The sequence below is a fragment of the Rhynchophorus ferrugineus genome, unplaced genomic scaffold (assembly GCF_030347505.1).
Source record: "Rhynchophorus ferrugineus isolate W39M unplaced genomic scaffold, kcgeb_rfMv2 rfM1, whole genome shotgun sequence".
NCBI lineage: Eukaryota > Metazoa > Arthropoda > Insecta > Coleoptera > Curculionidae > Rhynchophorus > Rhynchophorus ferrugineus.
Genome location: NW_027472580.1, coordinates 67,783,309 through 67,809,036, shown reverse-complemented (window position 1 = coordinate 67,809,036; position 25,728 = coordinate 67,783,309). Strand labels below are relative to the sequence as shown.

General features: G+C 32.3%; 1 protein-coding gene across 1 annotated transcript in view; it reads right to left on the bottom strand.

Annotated features, from left to right (window-relative positions):
- Positions 1-234: 234 nt before the first annotated feature.
- The window catches only part of LOC143205367 (uncharacterized), a 112,967-nt gene continuing 87,473 nt past the window's right edge, over positions 235-25,728 (bottom strand). The window contains exons 58-70 of the mRNA XM_076418619.1: positions 23,067-23,342; positions 22,738-22,998; positions 16,127-16,328; positions 14,272-14,391; positions 14,061-14,210; positions 13,903-14,004; positions 13,779-13,851; positions 5,010-5,234; positions 4,851-4,958; positions 2,976-3,120; positions 570-857; positions 455-512; positions 235-399 (exon numbers count right to left, since the gene is read on the bottom strand). Coding sequence (XP_076274734.1) covers positions 317-399; positions 455-512; positions 570-857; positions 2,976-3,120; positions 4,851-4,958; positions 5,010-5,234; positions 13,779-13,851; positions 13,903-14,004; positions 14,061-14,210; positions 14,272-14,391; positions 16,127-16,328; positions 22,738-22,998; positions 23,067-23,342 — 2,091 coding nt within the window. The 3' untranslated portion in view covers positions 235-316. The remainder of the gene's footprint in view (positions 400-454; positions 513-569; positions 858-2,975; positions 3,121-4,850; positions 4,959-5,009; positions 5,235-13,778; positions 13,852-13,902; positions 14,005-14,060; positions 14,211-14,271; positions 14,392-16,126; positions 16,329-22,737; positions 22,999-23,066; positions 23,343-25,728) is intronic.

Sequence of the window (25,728 nt, the reverse complement as noted above, 5' to 3'; positions counted from 1 at the left end):
CTAAGCCTTTGGAGCTGGTGTGGTGTTAGCGCAGAAGTAAAGCACAATGCTAATGTAAACATATATATATATATATATATATATATATATATATTATTTAAGTAATTTAAAACTGAACAATAGTACTCAATGAAAAACGATATTCAGATTATTATAATTTTTGTATTGCCATAGGTATTATAGTATTGCCAACCTCCAACAATTGATTGCCAATCGAAAAATTAAATAATAATCTTACATTGAGATCTTCATTTATTTACTTTAACATAATCACACAATCTGATATTAAACAGGTACACTCTTGTACCATTTGCTTTTATCTTGTCACCATTCTCTGTCTAGAACTAGTCCTCCTCACCACCTTTCTTGCAGGTTCCTGTCTGTTACACGAACCTACAGCTATAATTATATATCCAATTAACAAGATGCTTATTAAAATATTAAGTTAATGTACATGAGCAACCTCGTTTCGCTATAGATTCCTGCAAATGTTGCGGCATGTTCTTCAGAGCCTATAAATAATTACAATGTTATTTTTTTAAATCAATAATCTATCGGCCTCTGCTTACTTGTTGTGGTATAAATCCTGTAAAAGGCTTCAATTGGGCAGGTAATGGAGCTACAGCTGTTGATGGACCCGCTGCTTGTGGTACAGAACTTCTGCTCCCTGGACAAGTTGTTCCTTTAGGAGCCGGTCCTCTAGCAAGTTGTTGCTTCCTTGCCCTAATGCGAGCCATAGCTTCACGTTGAGCTTGATCTGGTGCCTTTCTCGCTACAGACAGACGCGATTCTGAAGGTTCTGGTGCCCGGGATGCTGGTGGAAGTGTACGTCCTCGTTGTGCTGCTTGTGGCACAGCCTTTAAAATATATTTTATGATTAAGCCTTTTAGTGCAAGCTTAATTTTTATTACAATTTTCACTGTAATCAAAATTTCTATTCGGTAACATTTGAACCTTCCAAGTTTTAAATCAAAACTAATACTTAAATAAAACAATACATCATTTTTTAAAATAAAATAATGATACACCAATATAAATTCCATCAAGAGAATACTCTTGATTAATATTCCAACTCTCTCATACTTTTCCGGTTTTGTAACACATTTACTGCGCCAGAATCATTATTTCCTACAAAAAAATATTTATCAAAGTCATTTAAGCTTTATATTTATTTTTTAATTATCAATGAACAAGAAAAACTTGCAAAACTGCAAAGAGATACTAAATATGATGAGTACAGTTGATTATTACAGTACAGTTGGTAATTAAAAAACAATTAATATGATTGTTTAATATGATTTATCATTCTCTATGAAAATTATGTTATGATGGGTAATCTGCACAAATACATTTTATTATTCAATATAATTAAACTTAAATACGTTTATTATTATACTAAGTCTTGAACAAGTAGAACCTAGGTAGAGCTAAATCTGTAACATCAGCGAACATTGCTAAAATTCGTATTATAACTCGTCGATTTTCAGAATGATTTCTTGGGTTGCTGGAGTAGGTAGATTTTTTGATGACAAAATATTTTTTTTTTCAGAAAACGAGATCTTTTACTCTATAGGTATATAATAAGGTGCCAAATTTGGAAAATCTCAATCAGCTAAGCAATTTTCGATATGAATATAAGCTTCGACTGTCAATGATTTGTCCATGCGAAAGGTTTAAACTCCAATATATTTTATTAGAAACTAATTTTATATTTATAATTATATTCATATATATTTTATTAGAAGTTGGTCTCTACATACGTTGCGCTCAGAGAGAATACCAATTTCTCAACCAATATGTTAGTATTGTATACAGAGCTTCTAATATTTTTTACAAATCTCGATAGAGTTCTCATTCGAAAAATATATTTCCAAAAGCTACCTAGAGTGTACACTGGCAGTGTGCAAAGTTCTTATCAACACATAGTTTTTGTATATAATTTCCCAACAATTGAAAAAAGGATAAGTTTTACAAAATAGTTAACTACCGAAATAACTTTTCGTTTCAAGGGGGGTTCTTCATCAGTTCTGCAAATTGAACAGAATCTACTGACAATCAAGATCGCTGAACATGACAAGTTAAATAAGGTACGTTTCCTTTTATGAAACATTTTTAAATATGTTTGTTCATACCAAATATTCAAGGTCGATGACAACACGACAAGTAATATAAAGCACGTTTCGTTTTAACACTTTCAATTATTTTTGTTCATCCCAAAAATTCCAGGATTTGAGAAATTGATCCCGAACTTATCCTTCAAAACACGATCTGAAATTACAGTTATATTTAAAGCTCTTATATAAATAAAAATTATTGCCCACCCTAACATAACAACAAGGCAGAACACTTTCACGAATTCTTCAATACGCTAGGTAGTAGATTTATAGCCGGATGAGATTACAATGCAAAACATTTAATATGGTGTTCAAGAATAATAACCTCAAAAGGTAGAGAGGTACTAAACGCAATAAAGACAGATAATTTACAACATATCTCTACTGGTGAACCAACATATTGGCCTTCAGACAGAAATAAAAAGCCAGATACTATAGATTTCTGTATTACAAAAAATATTGGTACAAAAAAGTGTCATGCAGAATCATGTTTTGACCTGTCTTCTGATCATTCACCAATAATAGTAACACTTTTTTCAAAAATTGCAATCAAATATAAACCCCCTTCTCTGTGCAATAATAGAACTAACTGGTTCTCATTTAGAGAAAACTTAGACCGAAACATTTCTCTAAACTTTCCGTTACAAACTGAATTAATATAGAAATAGCAGCAATAAACGTTAGAAAAAATATACGGCATATATATAAGGCAGATTGTGGAATCACAAAGAGTAAAAAAAATATAAATAAAAATGATAACTTAACCCTAAAATCACTAAGATGACGGCAATCGCATATTACATTTCTATCACGAGTTATTTCAATCACTTATCTATTATCCATTTTTAGGAGAATACTAACCGCGTTACAAGACCTTCTACCTTGTGGCGCTTGTTTGGCCATTTGCTGATAATGTTTACGTGCTTCAGCTACTCTTTGAGCTGAGGAACTTCTTGACGTTGGTGGAGTAACAGGGGGCGCTTTAGGTTTCGGTTTAGGACGTGGCCTAATAGCACAGAAAACGGTATTAAAATATCTCATATATGATTACTAAAGTAATACGTTATATTATTACAGACCACGTTATTTAAGTTGCTCTATTATTTAGTACAATGTAACTTCAAAAAGTAAAGTAAATTTGCTCAAATTAGAAGCTTATAAATATTCCAAATATAATTATTAACGCCATTCAATAATATTTTCTTATCAATTTTGTGTCAATTTCTTTTTAAAATACTGTAATAAAATTATAACACAGTTTTGTTACTTCCATTGAAGCATTCCCTTAAATGGATAACATATATTCATAACCGATCAATTGAAAAATCCCTGGCCTGACATATAGAAGGCACTACTAGAATTATATCCAAAAGATGCGTGTATAAATTTGACAGCTATCGGATTATTAGTTTGTGAATTATAGCATTATAAGTGAAGCAACTTTTGTTATTGTGAAAAAAAATGGATAAAAAGGAATTTCGCGTCTTGATAAAATATTGCTTATTGAAAGGAAAAAATACAGTTGAAGCAGTAACTTGGCTCGATGCCAAGTTTCCGGACACTGCCCCAGGAAAATCAACCATCAAGGGTTGGTATGCTAAATTTAGACGTGGTGCAATGAGCGCCGAAGACGGTGAACGCAGTGGGGGCCCAAAAGCGGTTGTTACCGACGAAAACATGTAAAAAATCCACAATATGATTTTGAATGACTGTAAATTGAAATTGAATGAAATAGCATCATATCATTCACATCATATCATTCACGAATATTTGAGTATGAGAAAGCTCTGTGCTAAGTGGGTGACGCGCGAGCTTACTTTTGGCCAAAAACAACGACGATTTGATGATTCAGAGCAGTGTTTGAAAATGATCAAGCCTAATAAACCCGAGTTTTTACGTCGACATGTGACAATGGATGAAACATGGCTCCATCATTTCACTCCGAAGTCCAATCGACAGTCATCCGAGTCGACTGCACAAGATGAACCTGCTCGAAAGCGTGGGTAAACACAACAGTCGGCTGTCAAGGTTATGACGCCTGTATTTTGGGATGCGCATGGAATAATTTTCATTGACTACCTTGAAAAAGGAAGGACAATCAACAGCGACTATTACATAGCGTTATTGGATTTGAAGCGTTCGAAGGACGAAATCGCCGAAAAACGGCCGCATTTGAAGAAAAAGAAAGTGCTGTTTCACCAAGACAATGCACCGTGTTACATGTCAGTGAAAACGATGGCAAAAATCCATGGATTGGGCTGCGAATTGCTTCCTCATCTCTCGTTGGGAAGAAACGTTCGTCGACTGAAGTGGTGATCGCCGAAACTCAGGCCAATTTTGAAGCAAAGGACAAATCGTACTACAAAAATGGTATCGAAAAGTTAGAGGGCTGCTAATCAGTGTATCATCCTTGAAGGTAATTATGTTAAAATAATTTTGCCAAAAAATGTGTTTTACTATGGTATGCCGGGGACTCGCTGCTAAATTAATTTTTCACAGACTGCTGTGAATTTCGCAGTCCCTTATGAATTACGTATATATCAAATATTAATTTGAGTCATAAAGAAATATTACAGTTAAATTACATTAAAACAAGCCAATAACAATGCTTTTATATATTATTTTATGATATCCATATTATTTTTGATTAATTTTGACTAAACTCGGATATCCTGTAATTAAAATGAATCGTTCATTCATTTAATTAGCTATATTTACTTAATCACCAACACTTACCTTGGAGCTGGTCTGCCCCTTACTGGTTTTCGAGGACTAGCACCAAACCTTACCCTGGCTTCTTCTTGTAAAGCACCTAAACAAGGCGGACCAGATCTTCTTGGTAATCTATATAAAACACATTTTAATTATTTGTGGAATTTCTGCATCGATTTTTACCCAGAGCGCATATATGGCCTCTCTCCTTGAACAAACGATCTAGGAACACTATGAGTGTACACCTCAGCCAAAAAATCTGGGCCCGGGCCTGGAGAATCCGGCTCCGGAGCATACATTCTAATAAGTTCTTCCAAGGCCTGGCCATAAAGCATTGTCCTTCTATTAGCCGACTTTATTTGTTGGTCTGTTATAATTTCTTGTTCTCGTTCCATATTTGCAATATAACTAAAATTCATTATTAATTTTAATATTACCTTTTTTAAATAAATTTTCGGAAAAATAATTATTGCTTATTAAGAGAATTTTGAAGGATTTAGCAAAACACTATATTTGCGTAAAAGCTGCGCGTCAACGCACTGCTATTATAAATTCAGATTAATCATTCTGTGTTTGTTTTATGGTCAACAATATCAATTATCGAAAATGAGAAATATCAATGTAAACGACATAACCTAACTAATTAATTCGATGTTTTTGACATTTCTGCATGCAGAAATTATTTAGGCGTCTAATGTATTTGTGTGTATATTAACGTCAAGTTTATTTATGTTATACTCATTTACGACTATATGCGTCTTTTCAAAATATTTAGATACTCTAATTTCTAAGATATCGGTCATCTGAAAGCGTAAGAAATTATGTGAGAAATCAGGCATATTTGAAAGCATCAAGGGTAAGGTGGAATACGTTAACATTTGGGCCTTGAAAGACATTCTATGGTGTAAATAAATCGATACTTTGAAAACCCGTGGGAAAGATTATAATCTCAGGGAACTTTTGGGTATCTACTGACGCAAGAAACTCATCATTCGATAGATCATTCCCCCCTCAGAAATATCTATTAATCGGGTGGCTAGAAGAACAGTTAAGCCAGCCTACTAATTCATATAATCTAACATTATTAAACACCAATCTACATATAATCTTCACGCAGAATCTTAACAGTCGTAACAACAGACCATTCCACTTTCGAACAGAAAATATACATTCTTCGTTAATACAGAATATTTGATTAAAAGGTCAAAGGAGCGCACAATTGGTGCCAATTTGACAGTGTGAAGGTTGTTGTTACCAATCGTTATATCCATCGATTATTTGTAGTTTAAAATTCTGTATAATTAAACTTTTAATTCTTCGCCAGGTTTTTTTTTCCTTTTTAAATGGAAAGAAAAATACGCGTAAGACTGTACATAATATAATATTTTCTAATTAGTACCAAGAAATTGCAGTGTATACAACCACTAATTATAGAATGCTCAAAATAATACTATTACATATATTACATATATTACAAAAATATATGGATACTCGATATTCTTTAATTTTGTTGTTAAATTTGAAGAGATCTACTATCGAGTCCAATCAAATACGTTTGCATTCATATAGCGATTCTGCACCACTTATCTGATTTACTGCTTATGCTTTCAACGATTTAAACGCTGTGATTGATAGTGATATAGAACAGCTTAAAGGAGGTTCAATTATTGAGAGCAAAAAGCATATATCATACACTGACGTTAGAAACCTGCAATTGAAGCAAATTGAAGTAGAGTGCATTGACACCAAATGACAGTATGTGTCTAATTATTAAAAATAGAACATTTGGAACTACTATATTTTAGAATTGCGAAAGTAAAAAAGTAGCTCTGCCTAATACTACAATAGTCTAACGTATAATAAGTTATTACCGTCCTCTAATAGGTTCCATCTTACTTGAGATAATATATTCTCTTCCAATTGGTTTAATTTTAACTATTTTATACAAATCTTAGTTTTTATTAAAAAAAATTATCATGAACATTATATATTGGGTAAAACATTTTCAAAGAGCTGTTATTTATAGTATTTTAAATAGGTAATTTTGATAGCATTTTAATATTAATTTGATGTACCTAATATGCGTGAATGTATTGTTTTTAATATTATGCTTAAATCCCAGCTGAATATTATCCCACTCTTATACTAACACATCATTGTTCAGTGATACTAGAGATGAAAATCTACTCCTCGTTCTCTGCCCTAAAACTCCCCATTGCGGCTCAAATATGTTAAGGTCAGGCAATTGTGCTTACCAAGAAAGATGCTTGATATATTGTAGTGCTACTCAAACCAAGACTGAATCATTTTGGGTGTATGTATGGCGCATTATCATACCGTAATATAGCTTTTTATGACATCAATATGGTACTTCATCATAGAGGATATTCATCCAATGGTAATCTGACCAGTGATATGAATGAGAGGACCAGAATACAGCGATATTACAGCCCAAATCAGAACCGAACATTCCCGTGCTTGATTCTAAGAAACAGTTCGGACTTATTTTAGTTTCCTCCATACATAAACTCGGCGTTTGTAGGAAATAACTTAAACAATGATTTCAATGATCCACTATTCCTCTTTGTCGCTGATGTTTCAACATGTTTTGTGTGTTGATTTCACTATGGATATGTTCGCTCGTGAAACGTTAAACAATTCAGTTTTTTTCAACGCAGACGCTTCCGCTAACCAAGCATCAATGATTTGCCCTCATTTGAATCCTGAGAATTCACACATTTCACTGATCGCTTGTTCCAGCCATCATACAAAATAGCGTATACAAGACTGCATGCACTAAAAGACAACGGTGTTGTCAACATGCAACAAGATGTACTATATTATATGTTGTCAATATTATTTTATCTATTCACTGTTTATTTGGATTTGAGTAGTTAAAGAACCAATAAAATGCTTTTAAGCAAACTTTTCGTTATTCACATTTTTCATCATATAGGGCACTTAGAAATTTTTAAAAATCATAGCATTTAAGGATTTAAAATCTAATAATATGTAATACAGATATCCTCGTTACTCCATTTATTTTTTTGGTAGACATATATATTTTAGGGTGTTTATATGAACACATAAACAAAATATAACCGAAGCCTTAAGCAATTTCTTATTTCTGATCCCAATTTTTAATATTTCTTATCACGTTATCGCGTTAGTACTAATATACAAGTTGATCCCATAGAATGATAATATCACCAGTAACATTCATATTATATTTAGGTTGTTATATTCATGTAAACAACAATTAGCACATACTACTGAATTAAATACCTAAAAACTCTATCGGCATCACTCACCTTTATCGGTATTATGTTACGTCATTCGCGTTATAATAATCATAAAGTATTAATATACACAACTAGACAAAGATAACTCATATTTGTTATCAAGCATGACTTAATTGTATTTTAATAAAAGTTGTGAAACATTAAAGTGCAATGTGAATTATTATGTGCAATATAATTTGTATTAAAATTTTTAGTTTAAATAGTAAACGGTTGTTTTCACCTATTCTGCTCATAAAACCTTTTTAAACTCGTCACAACGCACGCGTGTCAATTACCACTATATCATTAAGTTATGTAACAATATAACACGAATAAGATAAAAGCTACAAAAGCAATATAAGTGTAAAAGTGTATTATTTTAGAATAATATATATTAACCATTAATATCAGTGAAAAATTCCAGCCTAGTAGAGACTAGAAAGAAAAATGTTAAGTTAGAAAAAAGCTTCCGCGGTTGTCTTTATATGAGTTAAAAATAAGGCTTTAGTTTTAATATCGTTACCTAAGTTGTTCTGACGCCCGAAATACAAATCATTCGTAACAGGTTATGGGTTCAGTTCTCCCAATCTAGGAAGGATAAAGTGACGCTAAAATACAGAATTAACCAAAGCTAATTACAACTGGACTCAGTGGTATCGTATATATAATCATATACAAACAAATAAAAAAAAACAGGAAAACGAAAATAGAATGGCGGAATATGTTAGTATCAGTATAGAGTATACATTTTTAAGCCAATAATTTTAGCAACTGGGAGTTCAGAATAGAAACAGTTGTAAAACTTGAAAACTGCAGTGATGCCATCTTAAAAGGACAAACGGGTGCAACCGAAATATTAAAATGGAACAACTAGGATTCTAAGACACAATCGATAACCGTGCAGGGACTATCGGACAAGCGTTCTATATGAAACGAATATAACTAAATATTGCACAAGTGCAGTTGCTAAATTTGAAGCGTTGAGAAGAGCACTTGTGCGACCCAAGTCATTCAGAAAGCTTTCTTTATGGAGAAAATTAATTAATTTGGAAACAAATATGAACGATAAGCTAGAAAATCAGTTCTTATAAAATTATTATATTAAGTATACTATTGTTCAAGACTTAAAAGAGAGTATATCTGAAACAAAGTGATCAACTTTGCCACTTACTCCTCATCATTATCAAGTAAATGCGACACAATAGTACCAACATTGAAAACAGTGGAAAATGTACAATTAAACTTCGTTGATATATTGGTTAAAGATATAAAATTAAAAGCAAACAATGAGGAGGACATAGAAGAAACAAGATTAAAAGTAGCGACAAGAAGGTGCTATGTATGTGGAGGTTTACATCACATTAAACCAAATTGTCCAAAAAGCGGCTACAACGGACTGTTTGCGTTTTAACACATTAGTACCTAGAGTACACTGGTAAGAGATGTTTTGTAAGGTTAAGGATTTTGTAACTTATAGTTTATTTGTTCTTGTACTATACAAATACTGATTATAAATAGTAATGTAGACAATAATGAATAAACCATCGATTTGTGGATATAATCACAATGGGTTTTATAGCAGATTTAATCTGAAGTGACATATGTGGACATTGGGTTGAATTCCATACGAAATTCATTAAATGTTAAGCATAGTTGACCATGAGAACTCATAAACATCACTGCTTTTGAGTGTAATCGATAGGGAACTCATAAGAGTGTATCAAAGGATTATAGGCATTCAAAGCTTCAAGGAAGTGTTATAAAAAATTGTTATTGTTCGGCTGGATCAGATTGCAGCCAGACTAGCTGCTAAAATTCCAATGGTTGATATAGAATTAATAATTTAAGCAGTGATCATTAGGAAAAATTAGATTTGTTCACTCATAAAGTTCTATATATTAATCGCATTAGCGAAAATGTTGCCTCTCTTATTGAAGAAAACCGCAAGATTAAAGCTTATATCAAGGAAGAATTTTTAGAGCTAATATTTCTATGTAATGTGCCCTACAAATAAATATGTTCCAATAAAACAAAATACGTCTAAATCGAGCAATCATCAATAGCTGAGGGATATATGCGATAAAGTACACAAATTAATTGTGTCGGTAGTCGTGTGGGTTAAACTTTTAGCTTTCCGACAATAAGACTCTAAGATCGAGTCTGGCCAGGATTAACTTTTTTAATTTACAAAATAAAATAGAGAATAATGTTCGTTAAAATTAAGTAAGTGTTTGCTTTTTACATTTCAAACGATATTTGGAAACAAAGTGAGAGGTTAAAACATTACAGAACGATATTATGTAATTTTAGACAATGTTATATAAAATTTTGTCTTACTTTAGGTTACTCTCGTATTGTTGGAATTATTAAAAAGTTATGGCAAGTTTGGATAAAAAGCGATTAAGAATAATACGGACACTTAAAATTATATTTGACGCTTTTTGCATAGAAAACAAATTAATGTGCCCGTTTAAACAGAATGTATATACAGCTGTGAAAGAAAAACCAGATATATGTGAAAATTTATTTCTAAAAAAAATTTCTGGTGAAGAATAAGAAAAAAAGTTCTTGCTTAAAGATTATTATTAACTGACATGGCTCTAGAGATATAGCATGTTAATCTACTAGTGGCAATTCCAAAGTTTTTAAGATTATTGTGTAAATTTTAGTAGTACTGACTTCTGATTAATTTCAGGTTTAATTATTAAATGCATTTCTTAACAAAATACTAACCGAATATTCCAAATAACAAATAAAGTGATTTTTACATCAATATTTAAAATGAATATTCGACAGAATTCTAATTTCTCATTTGTTGGTGAGTTGTTAGTTCCCACGTGGGACACAAGGCAAAGTGGAAAGCAATAGATAAAAGGAAGCCATAGAAGACAAAATGAAGATTATTGCAAGGGTGAGATCGAGGAGTGAAATAAATAAGCAAAGACCAATGCAATTTTACTCAAAAATTTTGGTAACAAAAATATTATTTTAACCATCCTTGTGTATTTATTGTTTTTGTAATATATAATTTAGGTGAGTAATATGTATAAAAGGTTAGGACTATATGAATACATAAATAAAGAAATGAAAATATGCAGGAGTTAAAATGAACTAAAGGAATAAAAAGTAACTACACAATTTGCATCAATGGAACACATAGGACAAATAGGACAAATTATGAATTATTAACACTACGTTTGTAAATATTTTAAATCATTTGTATATATTAAGATGTTTAATGATGAATGCAATAAAATATGCGTATATGTAACTATATGACATTTTATTCTTTGAACGTTGCATGCATTATTTTGATTATTTATTTTTTTTATTTTAGAAGTTTGTATTACTTACTTGTATTCGTTATTGTTTTGATATACATGCTAAAGTCAAATGTCAATTTCAAAATTGTTTTATTCATTTATTCTCTGTTTTTAATTATTATTACTATTGTATTATTAGTATTTAGTTGTTGATGTATACCTGATAATATTTGATGCTCTGAATTTGTTACAGTATTGAAAGTAATTAAATACCATTTAGAAAATGTTAGTGAGTGTTAGTTCTTGAGATAGTTTGCAAATATTTTAATATGTTTTCACATAGGGCAATCACTAGTTTATATAATATTCGGCAAGCAAACCGACTGAATACCACAGGTACAAAGCATAAAGTGAGTTTAAAATTCTTGAAGCATTGATATATTGTTTAATGTTATATAGGTCACAATCTCAGTTTCTCCTATCCCACTTTAAGAGAAGTTAATTTTGTGTCAATCATAATGAATCAAGGACAACATGAAAAATAATATAGTCATGATTGTTTTGTGCAAATTCTACACACGCACTTAATGTATATGTATTGACTGAATTGACAGAGGAATTTCTATTGTATTTGGCTGAGACCATTTATAATTCGCCACTGCTTTGGTATTAAACTACATAATATTGAGTAATTGTAAATATATATAGATTATTGTGTTTTAAATAAGTTCATAAATGGTTTTTCATATTTTCCGCATTATATTATAGAATATGAACATTATAACAATAAAATTGGTTTAATTTGGACACGAGTTTCAAGAAAAAATTTAAGTTACATTGTGAATTCAAGAATATATATTATACTATTCAAATATACGAATAATTCTAATAACTAAGATATTCTGGAAATCTACGTATAATTTACTAGTATTGGTAACATTTCAAATTCAAATCTTTTTGCCATGATTTTCCAGAAATAGAAATAGTTTTCCTACGCTTCATCAAGCTACAACGAATATATTCTGTAAATGTAGCTTGAGAAAGACCATTTTATATGTTTTTGTTTTTCAGTAAAGTAACAAATAATGCGCTCTTATATTACACTTTGGTAATAATTATTTCAATTATTTTAACTGAAGTGTTTCATAATAATTTAAAACCGTAATTAACATTTTCCAACACGTTTGCAGAGCGTATTACAATGAAAATTGAAGCATAATATCACTGAACTTTTGAACGAAATATTTGTAAATTATTTTGTTATCTCAGTTCCAATTAACAGATATCATTAGCAATACTGTTGAGTGCTAGTGCGCTCAGAAGAACATCGTAAACTATAATCCTTCTTTAGACATTAATGTTTGATTGCATTATTAATAAGAGACAGGAGTGTAAAATCGGATGCGCCTGCTGATTATTCCACAAGCTGTAGTTAATCAAACGCCAATATACGCGGGTCTAAGACCACGACAAGCAGTAGTTCGAAAGTAATGATATTTAAAGCAAAACATTAATTTTAAAGATAGGACTAACAAAAAAATATTGGACTGTACAATAAGTTCGCAGAACAGAAATCAAACAATGTTGTATATATATACAACATTTAGTTCTAAAAAGAGCTTGTATGTTACACAGTGTCATTACAGCGTAATTTCACATATGAGATTGACTTGTATGGAACAACTCATACACTACTTCACTAATTTTACAGATGTTGAAAACACCAGGTTTTGCTTTATGAGACTGCGCGTGCTGTAAAATAATCGTTTCTTGGGGTCCATTCTAGACGTCTTCCATCAATGCGTGGTCCAAATTGATCCACTTTAGTCCCACCAAACGCAGAAATTGTCTTGCAATCAAAACGATTTGGCCTTGTCGTCGATCAGCCGGCTTCGCCAGGTGATTCGAAAGAATTTTCAAAATAAATCCACTTTTCATCACCCGATGCAGACATGACTTTCGATCATACCTTTGAAGTAATATTTCACAGCCGTTTTTTCGATTTTCCATTTATCTGTCATTTAATAATGTCATTCAATGGATGTGGCAGCCATCATCCTATCTTTCGGATGTTCTCCATTGCTCGCAATCAGTCGCTAATCGTTTCTTAGGCCATATTTAATGCTTCGGCCAATTATTTTTGAGTTTGGCTTGGGTCTTCATCCAATAAATCTAGACTAAATCTGGATCTCGCTTCCAATGAAGAATATTCACCTAACATATTTACCATTGTGTCATCAACTTCTAATATCCTAACAACTACTGGAAATGATCGAAGTAATATTTTGATTATGATTTTATGAAGAACAAATCAATAAATTAGCATCGAGTTCTTGCTCATACTCATGACGGATATATGTCTACGAACTTATTGAACTAATTGCTATACTAATAAGGCTATATTATACTCAAGCAAGGCTTGATGTCCTCTCAGCGGCGACAGCTCCGGTGCTACTTCAGCATCCAGCAACATACCAGCATCTGAAAATAATATTTGTACTAAAAGAACCCTATTTCTCTTCATTAATTTACCATCAGGCATTTCTGGAAACTCGCTCTCCAAATACATTTGTTCTACTTCAGGAAAATGAAACCTAGGAACGACGTACGGAGATTCAAGCCCAGCAGGAACTTCTACTCAATAACGGTTCCGGTTAACTTTGTAGGAATTTCAGAAAAACGGTCTTTACCTGGCAGGGGTTCAGGTGACTCAAAACGAAGCGGACTCGCATCGAAAACACTTCCCACTTCATGTGCTTGATATAATTCGCCAAAGTCTCCAACTTCAGCTCCGAAAAACTGATCGGGATCAGCAAAATCAAATCGAGGAAGTGTTGGAGCTTCAGCAGCATTTGAAATTATATTTTATTTTTATTCGATAATGTAAATGATATAAATTACCTGGTGGTGTTCGAGGTGGCGTGCCCTGCGGAGTACATGGTGCGCTTGCTGCCGGAATGGACGGAGCTTCTGGTGAAGGTGGTGGACTGTAATAAGGTTCCAGTGTCTCGTCCATTATAGCTATAATAAAATTATTATTATTTACTTATGGTGGCGCTACTCCATCATACCCCTATTGTCATATTTGAATCCAACAATTTAAAAAGTGTGGTAATGACCACAATTTACAATACAATAATTGAATTCTCAATTAACTTTCAAACAGCTTATCAGCTGATAAATCAACTGATTCTCTAACCAGATGTTTACATGAGATGGAAAGGACCCACAAACAGGATGTAACACTCGATCTTATCACACGAATTAACTGAAAATATCATATCGAACCTTTTCAACATCGTAGTCTCATTCATTTGTAGCTATAAAGGGAATAAAGTTTACTATAGTGTATTGCGACTAATAATAAATATTGGACCTTCTACGACAATCTCAAAAACAAAAAATCATGGGTTAGTCCAGAGGAGCAATTTATATTGCCACCCAAACAGTATGTTCATTTTCATAAAATCATGCTATGCATATGGTGAGATTAGCAAAGTGAAACTATTTTTGGAACTAAAGAGACATATGCAAAGTCATCTTGCCTATTATACGCTCTGAAAATTCTAAAAGAGAAATTCTAATGAGACTAAATGTAGCCAGTTTAGCTATGCCTACCGTTTACTGCGTTGTTGTAAGAAAACCACATATTCTCTACGTCCATATTATTTCGTAACCTCTCCAACATCGTCCTAAAAATGAGAAACGACAAGGCGCTGGCCCAAAATTCATTCAAACAAACTTTTTGTCATTTTTCAGCTCACCAACTTCAAATTGGTTGGCGTCCTTAGATGTACAGTCGAATAAATTGATTATAAAGGATTTCTACACATGATGCTTCAGGTAGTTATATAACTAACTTTCTGTTGAAGTTATTTGTCACTAACAGGATACATATTTGATCTTGTACTGAGTAAATCGATTTTACACGAAGTTTTGTTTTTTACTTTAACTTAAAAAAATTGCAGATAAAGGTCATCGAATGCTATGTGAAGCTTAGTTGTAATCATTCTCCATCGATTTGAACATGTGAATACTGGCTGGAATGTTTGAAAAGTGGTTATTCTGACACAGGCTGAAGACAAAGACAGGGATTGAGGGATTGATGCGTTCGATCTTAGCACTGTACGAAAAACACCCGAAATACAAGGGCATCAAAAGATAATATTTATCGGCATAACAACGCTCGACCACCTGTTACAAATCCGGCGAAAACCTACTTGGAGACATTAAAATGGGAAGGTCTAACCCACCCGCCGTATTCTGCAGACCGTATTACCACTTGTTGCGACATAAGAATCGTAACCTGGCTGAACAGAGCAAGATGGATCGTTCCTTCGAGATGGAATCCGTACGTTGCTTGACAGATGTGAAAAGTAGCGGCTATCAATAAACACAAAACATAATAACATAACAACAAAAAATGATTTGAAGTAAATGCATTTTCCACAATAGAGCTTCAAATTAAAAATATTCCTTTAAAATTAATTTACAGGCTCACATAGATGAATATATAACAATTATATTAATATATTAATTAATCCAATAGTACGAAAGGTGATATTTTAGTCATTCAACGTCGACCCGTCTTTTATTAAAAATCCCAATATCTATTAGCTGTTAATCTAGACACTATAAGTATGCGTACATTAGAATAATTAACGTACAGACAACTAGAAACAAAAACACGTACATTTTAAATATCTTCCAGGATAAAAAATGAACAAATATGATATGACAATGTTGATCCAATTACCAGCTGTATTTAATATTGTTTCTATATCTGCTCCAAACTCTTCTGGGGGTGGCGACGGCGAACGGTATGGAGAAGGAGTTGGAGGAGTACGCCTAAGTGGAGATCCAGTTGGAGATAATATATCAGGTGATCTTCTTTGGACAGGTTGACCAGCAGGCCTATGCCGTTCGGGAGTTCTAGCTCTACAGGATCGCCTAGCAGCCTTCAAAACAAACGATAAGATTGAAAGACATTAAGTTTCAAATTATTATGGCTACAAAAAATGTAAAAAATATATTCTAATAATAATAAATGAATGTAAAATACTTTATTCTAAGCCCCTAAAATCATTTTATTTTTAATTAAATTTCAGTGTCGTGAGTAGTATAATCAGTACATTACCATTTTTAACCGTCACTTGTGAAGAAGCTACAACAATGTATAGCGAGTCAATATTCTAAAATATTAAATATTATTCAGATAAAAGGCATGAAACCAAAAGGAAAATGGCTATTATGCAAATAAACTATATTCATTGTTGGGAATTTATTCGTACAATAACCAATTCTATAAATTACTAAAACTGATAAAATGTGTTACCCTAAAAGTTATTGAACTCCTTAAGTTGTCTTATGACGACTTAAGCCAACACATTCTTAAATCCATATGAAATCAGAGTCGGCATTCGCCATCTGCTTTGGCCACTATTATGTGCAACATAGTAGTGGCGGCAATTATATTAAAAGTATTTAAAAAGTGACGTGGCGCTCAACATGCTACGAGCTCCTTGACCGATCTAACGTTAGCTGATGATAGTGTTATATTCACTGATTCGGATGCAGAAGTTCTAACATTCTTCATGCTATACCTTGCAGCACAGAACCATATGGCTTAAAAACTAATGAATAAAATTTCAAGTTTTGATAACAGACCCTGCTACTGTAAATCATTAGGTCAACTTCAAGTATATTGAACCAATAATTTAGAAGAAAAAGTGGTATCTATTACTACTAACACGGTGCAAAGAAAAGAGACCAAATGCGATTCTTAAGGTAAATTCTAGATATTTATTTCCGATATCATATTAGAAATGAAGCAATTCGTTTAAGGTGCGATAATCAGAACACAGTTTAGGAAAGCAAGTTACAATGATTTGGTTGTGTCTGTCTAATGGCAGATGAAATTGTTCCTCACAAACTTTTGTGGCGAAATCGACTTTTTGGGTGGAATCACCTGCTTGAATAATGATGATGATGATGAGGATGATGATAATGATGATAATGATGATAATGATGATAATGATGATAATGATGACAATAATGACAATGATGACAATGATGACAATGATGACAATGATGACAATGATGACAATGATGATAATGATGATGATGTTGAGGATGATAAGGATGATGATAATGATGATAATGATGATAATGATGATAATGATGATAATGATGATAATGATGATAATGATGATAATGATGATAATGATGATAATGATGATAATGATGATAATGATGATAATGATGATAATGATGATAATGATGATAATGATGATAATGATGATAATGATGATAATGATGATAATGATGATAATGATGATAATGATGATAATGATGATAATGATGATAATGATGATAATGATGATAATGATGATAATGATGATAATGATGATAATGATGATAATGATGATAATGATGATAATGATGATAATGATGATAATGATGATAATGATGATAATGATGATAATGATGATAATGATGATAATGATGATAATGATGATAATGATGATAATGATGATAATGATGATAATGATGATAATGATGATAATGATGATAATGATGATAATGATGATAATGATGATAATGATGATAATGATGATAATGATGATAATGATGATAATGATGATAATGATGATAATGATGATAATGATGATAATGATGATAATGATGATAATGATGATAATGATGATAATGATGATAATGATGATAATGATGATAATGATGATAATGATGATAATGATGATAATGATGATAATGATGATAATGATGATAATGATGATAATGATGATAATGATGATAATGATGATAATGATGATAATGATGATAATGATGATAATGATGATAATGATGATAGTGATGATAATGATATATCAACAGTGAAATTCGCAGATGTAGTCCATATCAGAATATCGAAAAAAAAAGGAAATAACATCAAATATAATACGTTTTCAAAAGAACAGTATTGGGAGGTTTGAACACTCAAAATTGTAACATATCTTTAAAAATAATTATTTGTTTCGAGGCATGATAAAAGTTGATACAACCAAATTCTATCTCTACATATACTTTCATATTAAATGTTAACTATTAAAGATGATATTAAATATCTTAAAAGTTATAAAAGTTTATAATAATTATCAGAAGAGACATTTTTTTAGTTATAAGTTATAAGTTAAGTTATGTTTATTTTCTTCTATTTTTATGTATAATTATTAGGAAATTGAATTTAATTTAAGTAAATATTATTTATTTAAATACAAAAACATAATATTGGTTCTGTTTTCAATATATGAGGGTTCAAATAATATTAATTATTTTGCAAAGGATTCTGCCCCTCCCTAGAAACAGTTTTTAAAAGTAAATAATAATAAACTTCAACGTTATTTATTCTTTTCATTTCAGGCCATATAAATATGGACCCAAATGTGAAGGATTGTTTAACCAAGATGCAATTCCTTATTGTAGTTTTAATAATAAATCTGATTAAGATTTATGTCGATAATTAAATATAAATACAAAACATGTGTGTATTCATAAATTATTTCTCTCAACCTATGGAAAAATAAAATATGGCTACAAGTTAAATGTTGGAATGAGGAGTCGCTCAACCCACATTAGAATCTTCAATAGAATTAGAAGAACAAACATAATATTTTCATATATTCAAAGGAAGTAAATTTGCAGATTTATAAATCAAATTATAACACTGTGTATTTTTCTGTAGATAGTTTCGAAGCCGACGAATCTGTGCTTTCAACTTCATACAGATAAGAGAGAATATATAATATAACAACATAAAGATTAAGAACTAAGTGTATATGTTGTAATATTGCAACCAAAAGTTTTTACATACCTTTTTATGGGTCTGATTACATATATTTTACTTTATCCAAATGTTAGTTAATGGTACTAGGCAACTTTTTAAATTCGTTTGTGGATGAAGCTATCTCTAGACATTTTTATTTATTGGAAAAATAATGTATAAAATCAACTGAATCCAAAAATGTACATTCAGAGATTATGTGAGGAAGAAGGCCTTAAAGCAAATAATTATGTACAACGTCCTGAGAAAAGCAAAGTAATAAGATATAATAGATATTGATGACAACTATTAATTAGATGTTGTATGATCTGATGGGTAAAAAAAATAAATAACATTACAAAGGGCAAAAATGGACAATTTTGAATCATTACATATAACATGGATAACGTGCAATTATATATATAAAAATTGAAAAGGATCACAAAATAAAAAGTTAAATATGTGTTCTTACATTCAGCAAATGTATTCCTTTTCGACAAATTATTGTATAATTTATAATATTTAAAGCAATAACAATGTATAATTAGCTTGTTTTTATCAGTAGACCGACTAGCTCGTATTTTTGGATGTATTTTGAAAATGTTTTATGCAAATTTTGACCAGTATTTAAATAAAATATTTTATTAAAATCCTGCTGTAATAAAAATATTTAATTACAATTCTACTTTTTAGTCTCCTTCTGTAATTAGCTACACCGCACAAAACTTAGCTACAATTTTATACATTATTAACTACTATTTCGTAGAAGGAATTTGTATGGAAACAAAGAACACTTATTGATCTAAACTTCTTTATTTAAATTGTTAAATATTATACGTGGTCGACAGAAGGATATAAAGTTAGGTCTAGGTTATACGAAAGTGATACTGGAAAGGAATGAAATGCAAAAGAGATAGATAGTTTTTCTTTAGATCCTGAATTATCAGCTGATAAATTGGCAATTGGCACGGCTTTTAGGGGACATTGTCGAAAGGTGACTTAGACACTAATGCCTCTGGCACGCATTTGACGTAGGAGTTTTGATAATTTGAGGAGTCTAAGATATGGAGGAAAAGGGATTTGATGAATTCCTGAACCGTGGGTATGCCAGTTTTCCGATGTATTTGGGCATTTCTGACATATCATGGGGCTCCCTAGAGATTTCCTTAGAATCTACTGTTTTGCACTACTGTTACAAACCAGGTGTTTGATCCATGTAGAGCCAACCTTGATGATATATGATATTTTGCTGTTTTTGCAGATGAGTAGATAAAGGACCGAGGCGACTCTATATCCTTTATTAATTGCCTTATTAATCTGGTGGGTGGCTTTTTGTCTCCATGGACTTTTTCCGCTCTCAACTGATTTAGCGCAAACGTCTCTATGGCGGTGGAAGATGAGGGATTTGGTTTTCCATGGGTCGATTTTCAACCTGAATTTTAATCACTTGGCCGCGGCATATATTTATATTTTTAATTTTCTCTTAGGGGTACCCACTGAACGTGCACTAGCGAAGAAGGCAGTGTTGATCGCGTATTGTGCCGTTTTCACCTTCTTCTTCATACATCTCCGAAGTTTATTTTTATTACTCTTAGTAGTTCCACAATATGCCCATAGGGCAATAAGTATTTGTTTTGTTTATATTATTTATACACGGCATGTAGAAAATCACTTCATTAAGTGATCTATATAAAATACTGTTTTAATTAATTAGTGTTATGCTAAAGTTTATATATGTCCAACAATCAGATCGGAGGTATTAAACGTTTTAGTCTCAACTGTCACTTCACATTTTTAGCTGATTAGCAAGTACATTGGGATGAATTATTTTAAATATAGTATGGAGCATCGACAATGGCATGCAATGCTTTATTTTCGATCAGTTGTATGATGGATATAATAGACTTCCTAGTGGTTCTCCATAGTTGGATTCCATATGACCAAATATGCCTGAATATAGATTTATGCAATAATATCTTGTTATTTAATGATAATTTGGATTTGCGCCCGATAAGCCAATAAATTTGATAGAATTTATGTCCAAGTTGTTTCCGTTTGACCAGTATGTGGTTCTTCCAAGTTAAGCGTCGATCTAGGTGCATACTAGATCGTATATATTATCATCCTCATCTTGTGGGAGTGGATTGGTGGATGTGATCTTCTACGAAGCGTCAAATTTATATGACTGGATTTTATTTCGTTATCTTTTATGTGCTATCTTTTCAGCCACATTTGTATTTGATTTAGGTTTGTAGGTTAATTGATGCTATAACAGGATCACCGTCATAAATGAAGTAAATAATGCGGACGTTAGTGAGGACCTAAAGGACATCAGTTTTGACTAAATTATGAATAATTTTGGAAAAGGATCGATCCTCTAACAAAAAACTGCAATAAAATTATCAGGTCTTTAGCTATATACCTACTTTTAAGGCTTTATAGATAAAACTTTCATGACAATCTTTGTCAAAGGCTGTTAGGTCTCTAAAGACCGCACAAAGCTTTTTTTCATTGGGTGATGAATTTATGTGGCCAAACGAGTGGTATAATAGCTGTATTATCGTTTTGCTTGGAGCCCATATTGTTTAAGTTTGTTTGTATGTTTTAAAATTCACAACAAAGTTTCTTTTAAAATATTCTAGTCAGTTTCCTGAGTTGATTTGGAAAACGGATTTTTTTTATTCGGATATCACCCAGCGTCGAAAAATCGTGATGATCGGAATCCAGTTCATCGAGAACCCGTATGTCAACAGAGTTTTGGATTTGTTATTTATTTATTTATTATTTTAAAAGCCCATCATCCTCTTGGGCTATTTAGGGTCGAGTTACAATTATTTCTAAATAAAGTATACAAAAATGACAATGACCTTCAAAAATAATATACTTTACAAATTACAATAGAGAAGAATTACAAATGGTGTATCAATCCAGCGGCCGTTAAAGAGCTGAAAAGCATATTCAAATGCCTTTAACATATCATGCGTTAGTCTGCTATGCCCTGTTTGCAGCTGAGCAAGAATGCTCAATTGGAATTTGTTGAGATTGTTAATATTAGGAGATTTTACATCCCCTTGATTTCCCACAACTTGTTATTTTCCATAAGGAGATCTCAATTTAGTTGATTCAATTTTTGTATAGTGTTCCTATATATGTCTTATATGTCAACAGAGTTTTGGATTTGTTGATTTACGAAAAAATAAATCGTCGATGGGAGAATTGCCCTGAAAATTTCAGAACTTAGTTGGAAGATATATTCTCCCGTCTAGTAGTCGTGCTGGTCTTTTATACCCCGGAACCTTATGGTACCAAACGTCGAGTATTGCTAACCATAGAATCATATGCGGCCATATCTCTGACGACCTAAAGAGTAGTAGCAGTCGCTATAGTTGAGCAAGTTTCACTACGCAAATGAATATCAGTCAATATTTTATAAACGAGAAAGAACTTTCGGAGTTTACAATTTTATATAAACGCACATTACTTTGGAAATGTGGAGTGCTTAAAACAAAATAATTTTTAATTTACATTTATATAGATATCGTAGTTACCGCTCGTTCTAGTCTTTGTCTTTCCGCATCCTCCGCCATTTCGTCTATCATCGCGCGACGTTGAATCTCACGATAGTCTCGGTCTTTCTGTTGCCGGCCACGTTTCTTCTTGGGCCTGCTTTCTTGTTCTATCTGTCTCTCCATATCTTCGAACTCCCTCTGACCGGGCGAAAGCATTCGCCTTCTGTCCGCTTCTTCTTCCATTTCTTGTATCTTCATCCTCCTGGTTCGTTCTCTATGTTGAGCCTCAGCCGGTGCCATCTAGAACAAATGCAGCATTCTAACGTGAGTACATAATAGCTTAAAACTAGACAACCATCCAAACATACCCTAGATTTTCGTCGGGCTTCTTTTTTCGCAAATTTTCGTTCAAGAAGATCAAAGTCCGCCTGATCCGGTGAACAGGGCGTGCATACCGGTTCTGGGCTGCGAGCTGGTATTGGTACTCTTGGTGAAGGTGTACGAGGTAATGGGCTTCTTATTGGGATCCTTGATGGAGTTCTGGAAGAAGGGCGTCCTGGTGATGGAGTCCGCGATTGTGGTCTTCCGGAAGGCGGAACTTGTAGTCTCGAAGTAGATTGAGAGCGGCATGGAGGAGTTAGTCGCTGGGTAAAAATATCAGTGCCTTAAGTTTATTATCTATTAATCGGTCAGTGATATGTCATGCATTAAGATAAAGGAAAATTATATTTATATTGGATGTTAACAGTTAAAACAGCCGTTGTTTTATTATATTTATTACCGCAGAGACACACATTTCATATATTTTCTTTATAATCCGTAAACAAAAACTGAAAAACTTTTGTCATATTATTAGTCACCAATGTGATGAAAGTCAACATGAATGGTAACGCTCTTTGTGCAAAATTTATCTTGCCTGAAACTTTATTCCCTTTATGACTCGAGACAAAAAACAAACCTGCATTCTAATATATTTGAACTGGTTCACTTCTACCCTTTGCTTGATGAATTAGGCTATTCAAAAAATGACTTCTTTTTTATGAGACAACCATATTTGGCGGCTAACAAATTCGTTTTTGATCACAACCACACATATTTTAAAAAACAAAGTTCAAACCCAGAAACATAGTATTCTGTGCACGACGGGAGTCATACATCAAAAGTTTCCGAGTACTTTTATCAACCATTATATATGTATAATGATGACAGAAATAACAAGCCTCATGGAATCAGTCCCTTCATTTTTAATTTGTCTTTATTGTTTACAGAAAACTCATTCATTCAGAAGGTTTCATTATATTTATTTATCTTAAATCATGAATTACTCCCGGTGAGCCATGCACATCGACACTGAAGCGAAATACTAATATCTACAAAATGTTGCTCTTTATATTGTAGGATCAACCAAGTATAGTGCAGTACAGGCTATTAAAACGCAGACGAAGTTACTGCAGATATCTACCGACGTCATTTGAATAAATGGAAAGGTGCATTGTTGCGCAAAAAAACAACAATATACCGCAGCACCCTGGTGAAGAAGGTCCCACCAAGTAGATCGATAAAGGCTGCAATTAAGGATTGCCTTGAATGCCCAAGATATCACGTTAAAGAGTGAACTATTCCATATTGTTGCTTGATAAATATGAAATATTTAGTGGCACTTTATGTACTTCCCTGAAAAATACCTGAGCATGAGAACCGACTAATGCCTGAGCATAACGTCTTCATCTCTATAGTATGTTCAATCCACCGAAATTGATGTGGGGTATGGGAAGAAATTAGTATAGTAGGACATTCTAGATATATGGAAAGAAGCATTGCCAACACCTTTCGTTTGGAGGAATGCCATCCGATATACAGAAGACGAAATTGCCTTGAGTTAAACCTGATAAAACTTTATTCTTATATTTTAGAGTCTCCTTTTTACCTACTGTTTAGGTTTGTGCCATGGCCCTGAGCACTCAGCCTACCAACTGTCGAGTGACCAACATGAAGATCATCCCAAAAGATATGCGCTCTTACACAGGCGGATTACTGGCGTGGCTGGATTCATTTACTTTTTCGTATTCTGCACTCATGTCGACAGTCTTGTGGCCTTGGCCATTGCGCCAACCAAAATGGCTTGATAAAGATTGATTGAGAAAAAACTATACAAATTATTAGGGGTGATTACTCCATTCCTCTTCACAAATCAAAATATATGATATAAAAAAATTATTTTACAAAAAAATGAAATTGTTCTTCTGAACATAATAGAATCCAGCAATTATATCTTTCCTTTTCTATCCGAAAGAAAATTGGAGGAACAATACGTACATACACGTGTCACTTGATTGCAAAACGCAAAATTAAAAAAAACATTCGAAGCAAACGTTGGAATTAAGTATAAATAAACCAATTAATTTATTATATTATGTTATTCTTACTTTCCAAATATTAAAATACGATGAAACATACTTGGAATCATCATTCCATTCCGCTTTTCACACTGGCACTTACCAATTTAAAATTATTTAAAATGAACTAATCTATAAAGCACAGGGAATCATGCAATTATCTTTGTCCTTCCTCTTTCAAAATTAATACGGGAAGGAATTCGTACATCTTCGTTTGTTATCTAATATAAAAATAGTCGAAGCGTGTGTTTGACTGAAATAGTCATTACTATTTTCAGCCGATTACTTTTTGACTATTGACTAGTTCGATTGTTTTACGACTAGTGACTTTTCCGATTATTTTCAGTTAATACTTCCCTAGTTAGAATGTATGTAGAGAGAATTAATACCAACTGTTTTGCAGATATGATAAATGTATTAGGGAGAATGCGGTTATTATATTTAAAATAATCAAAAAGGTAAATATCATTTAATGAGAGCGAAATACATTTTCAAGATATACAATTGTTCGGTAAATTGGAGATTAGATAGTATGGAGAAGAGTTCAATATAAATACAATAAAACAAAATCTAATTAAACTATTATATCTGTATAAACTGTAATTTAGATCCCTCTAAAACATAGATTAGATGT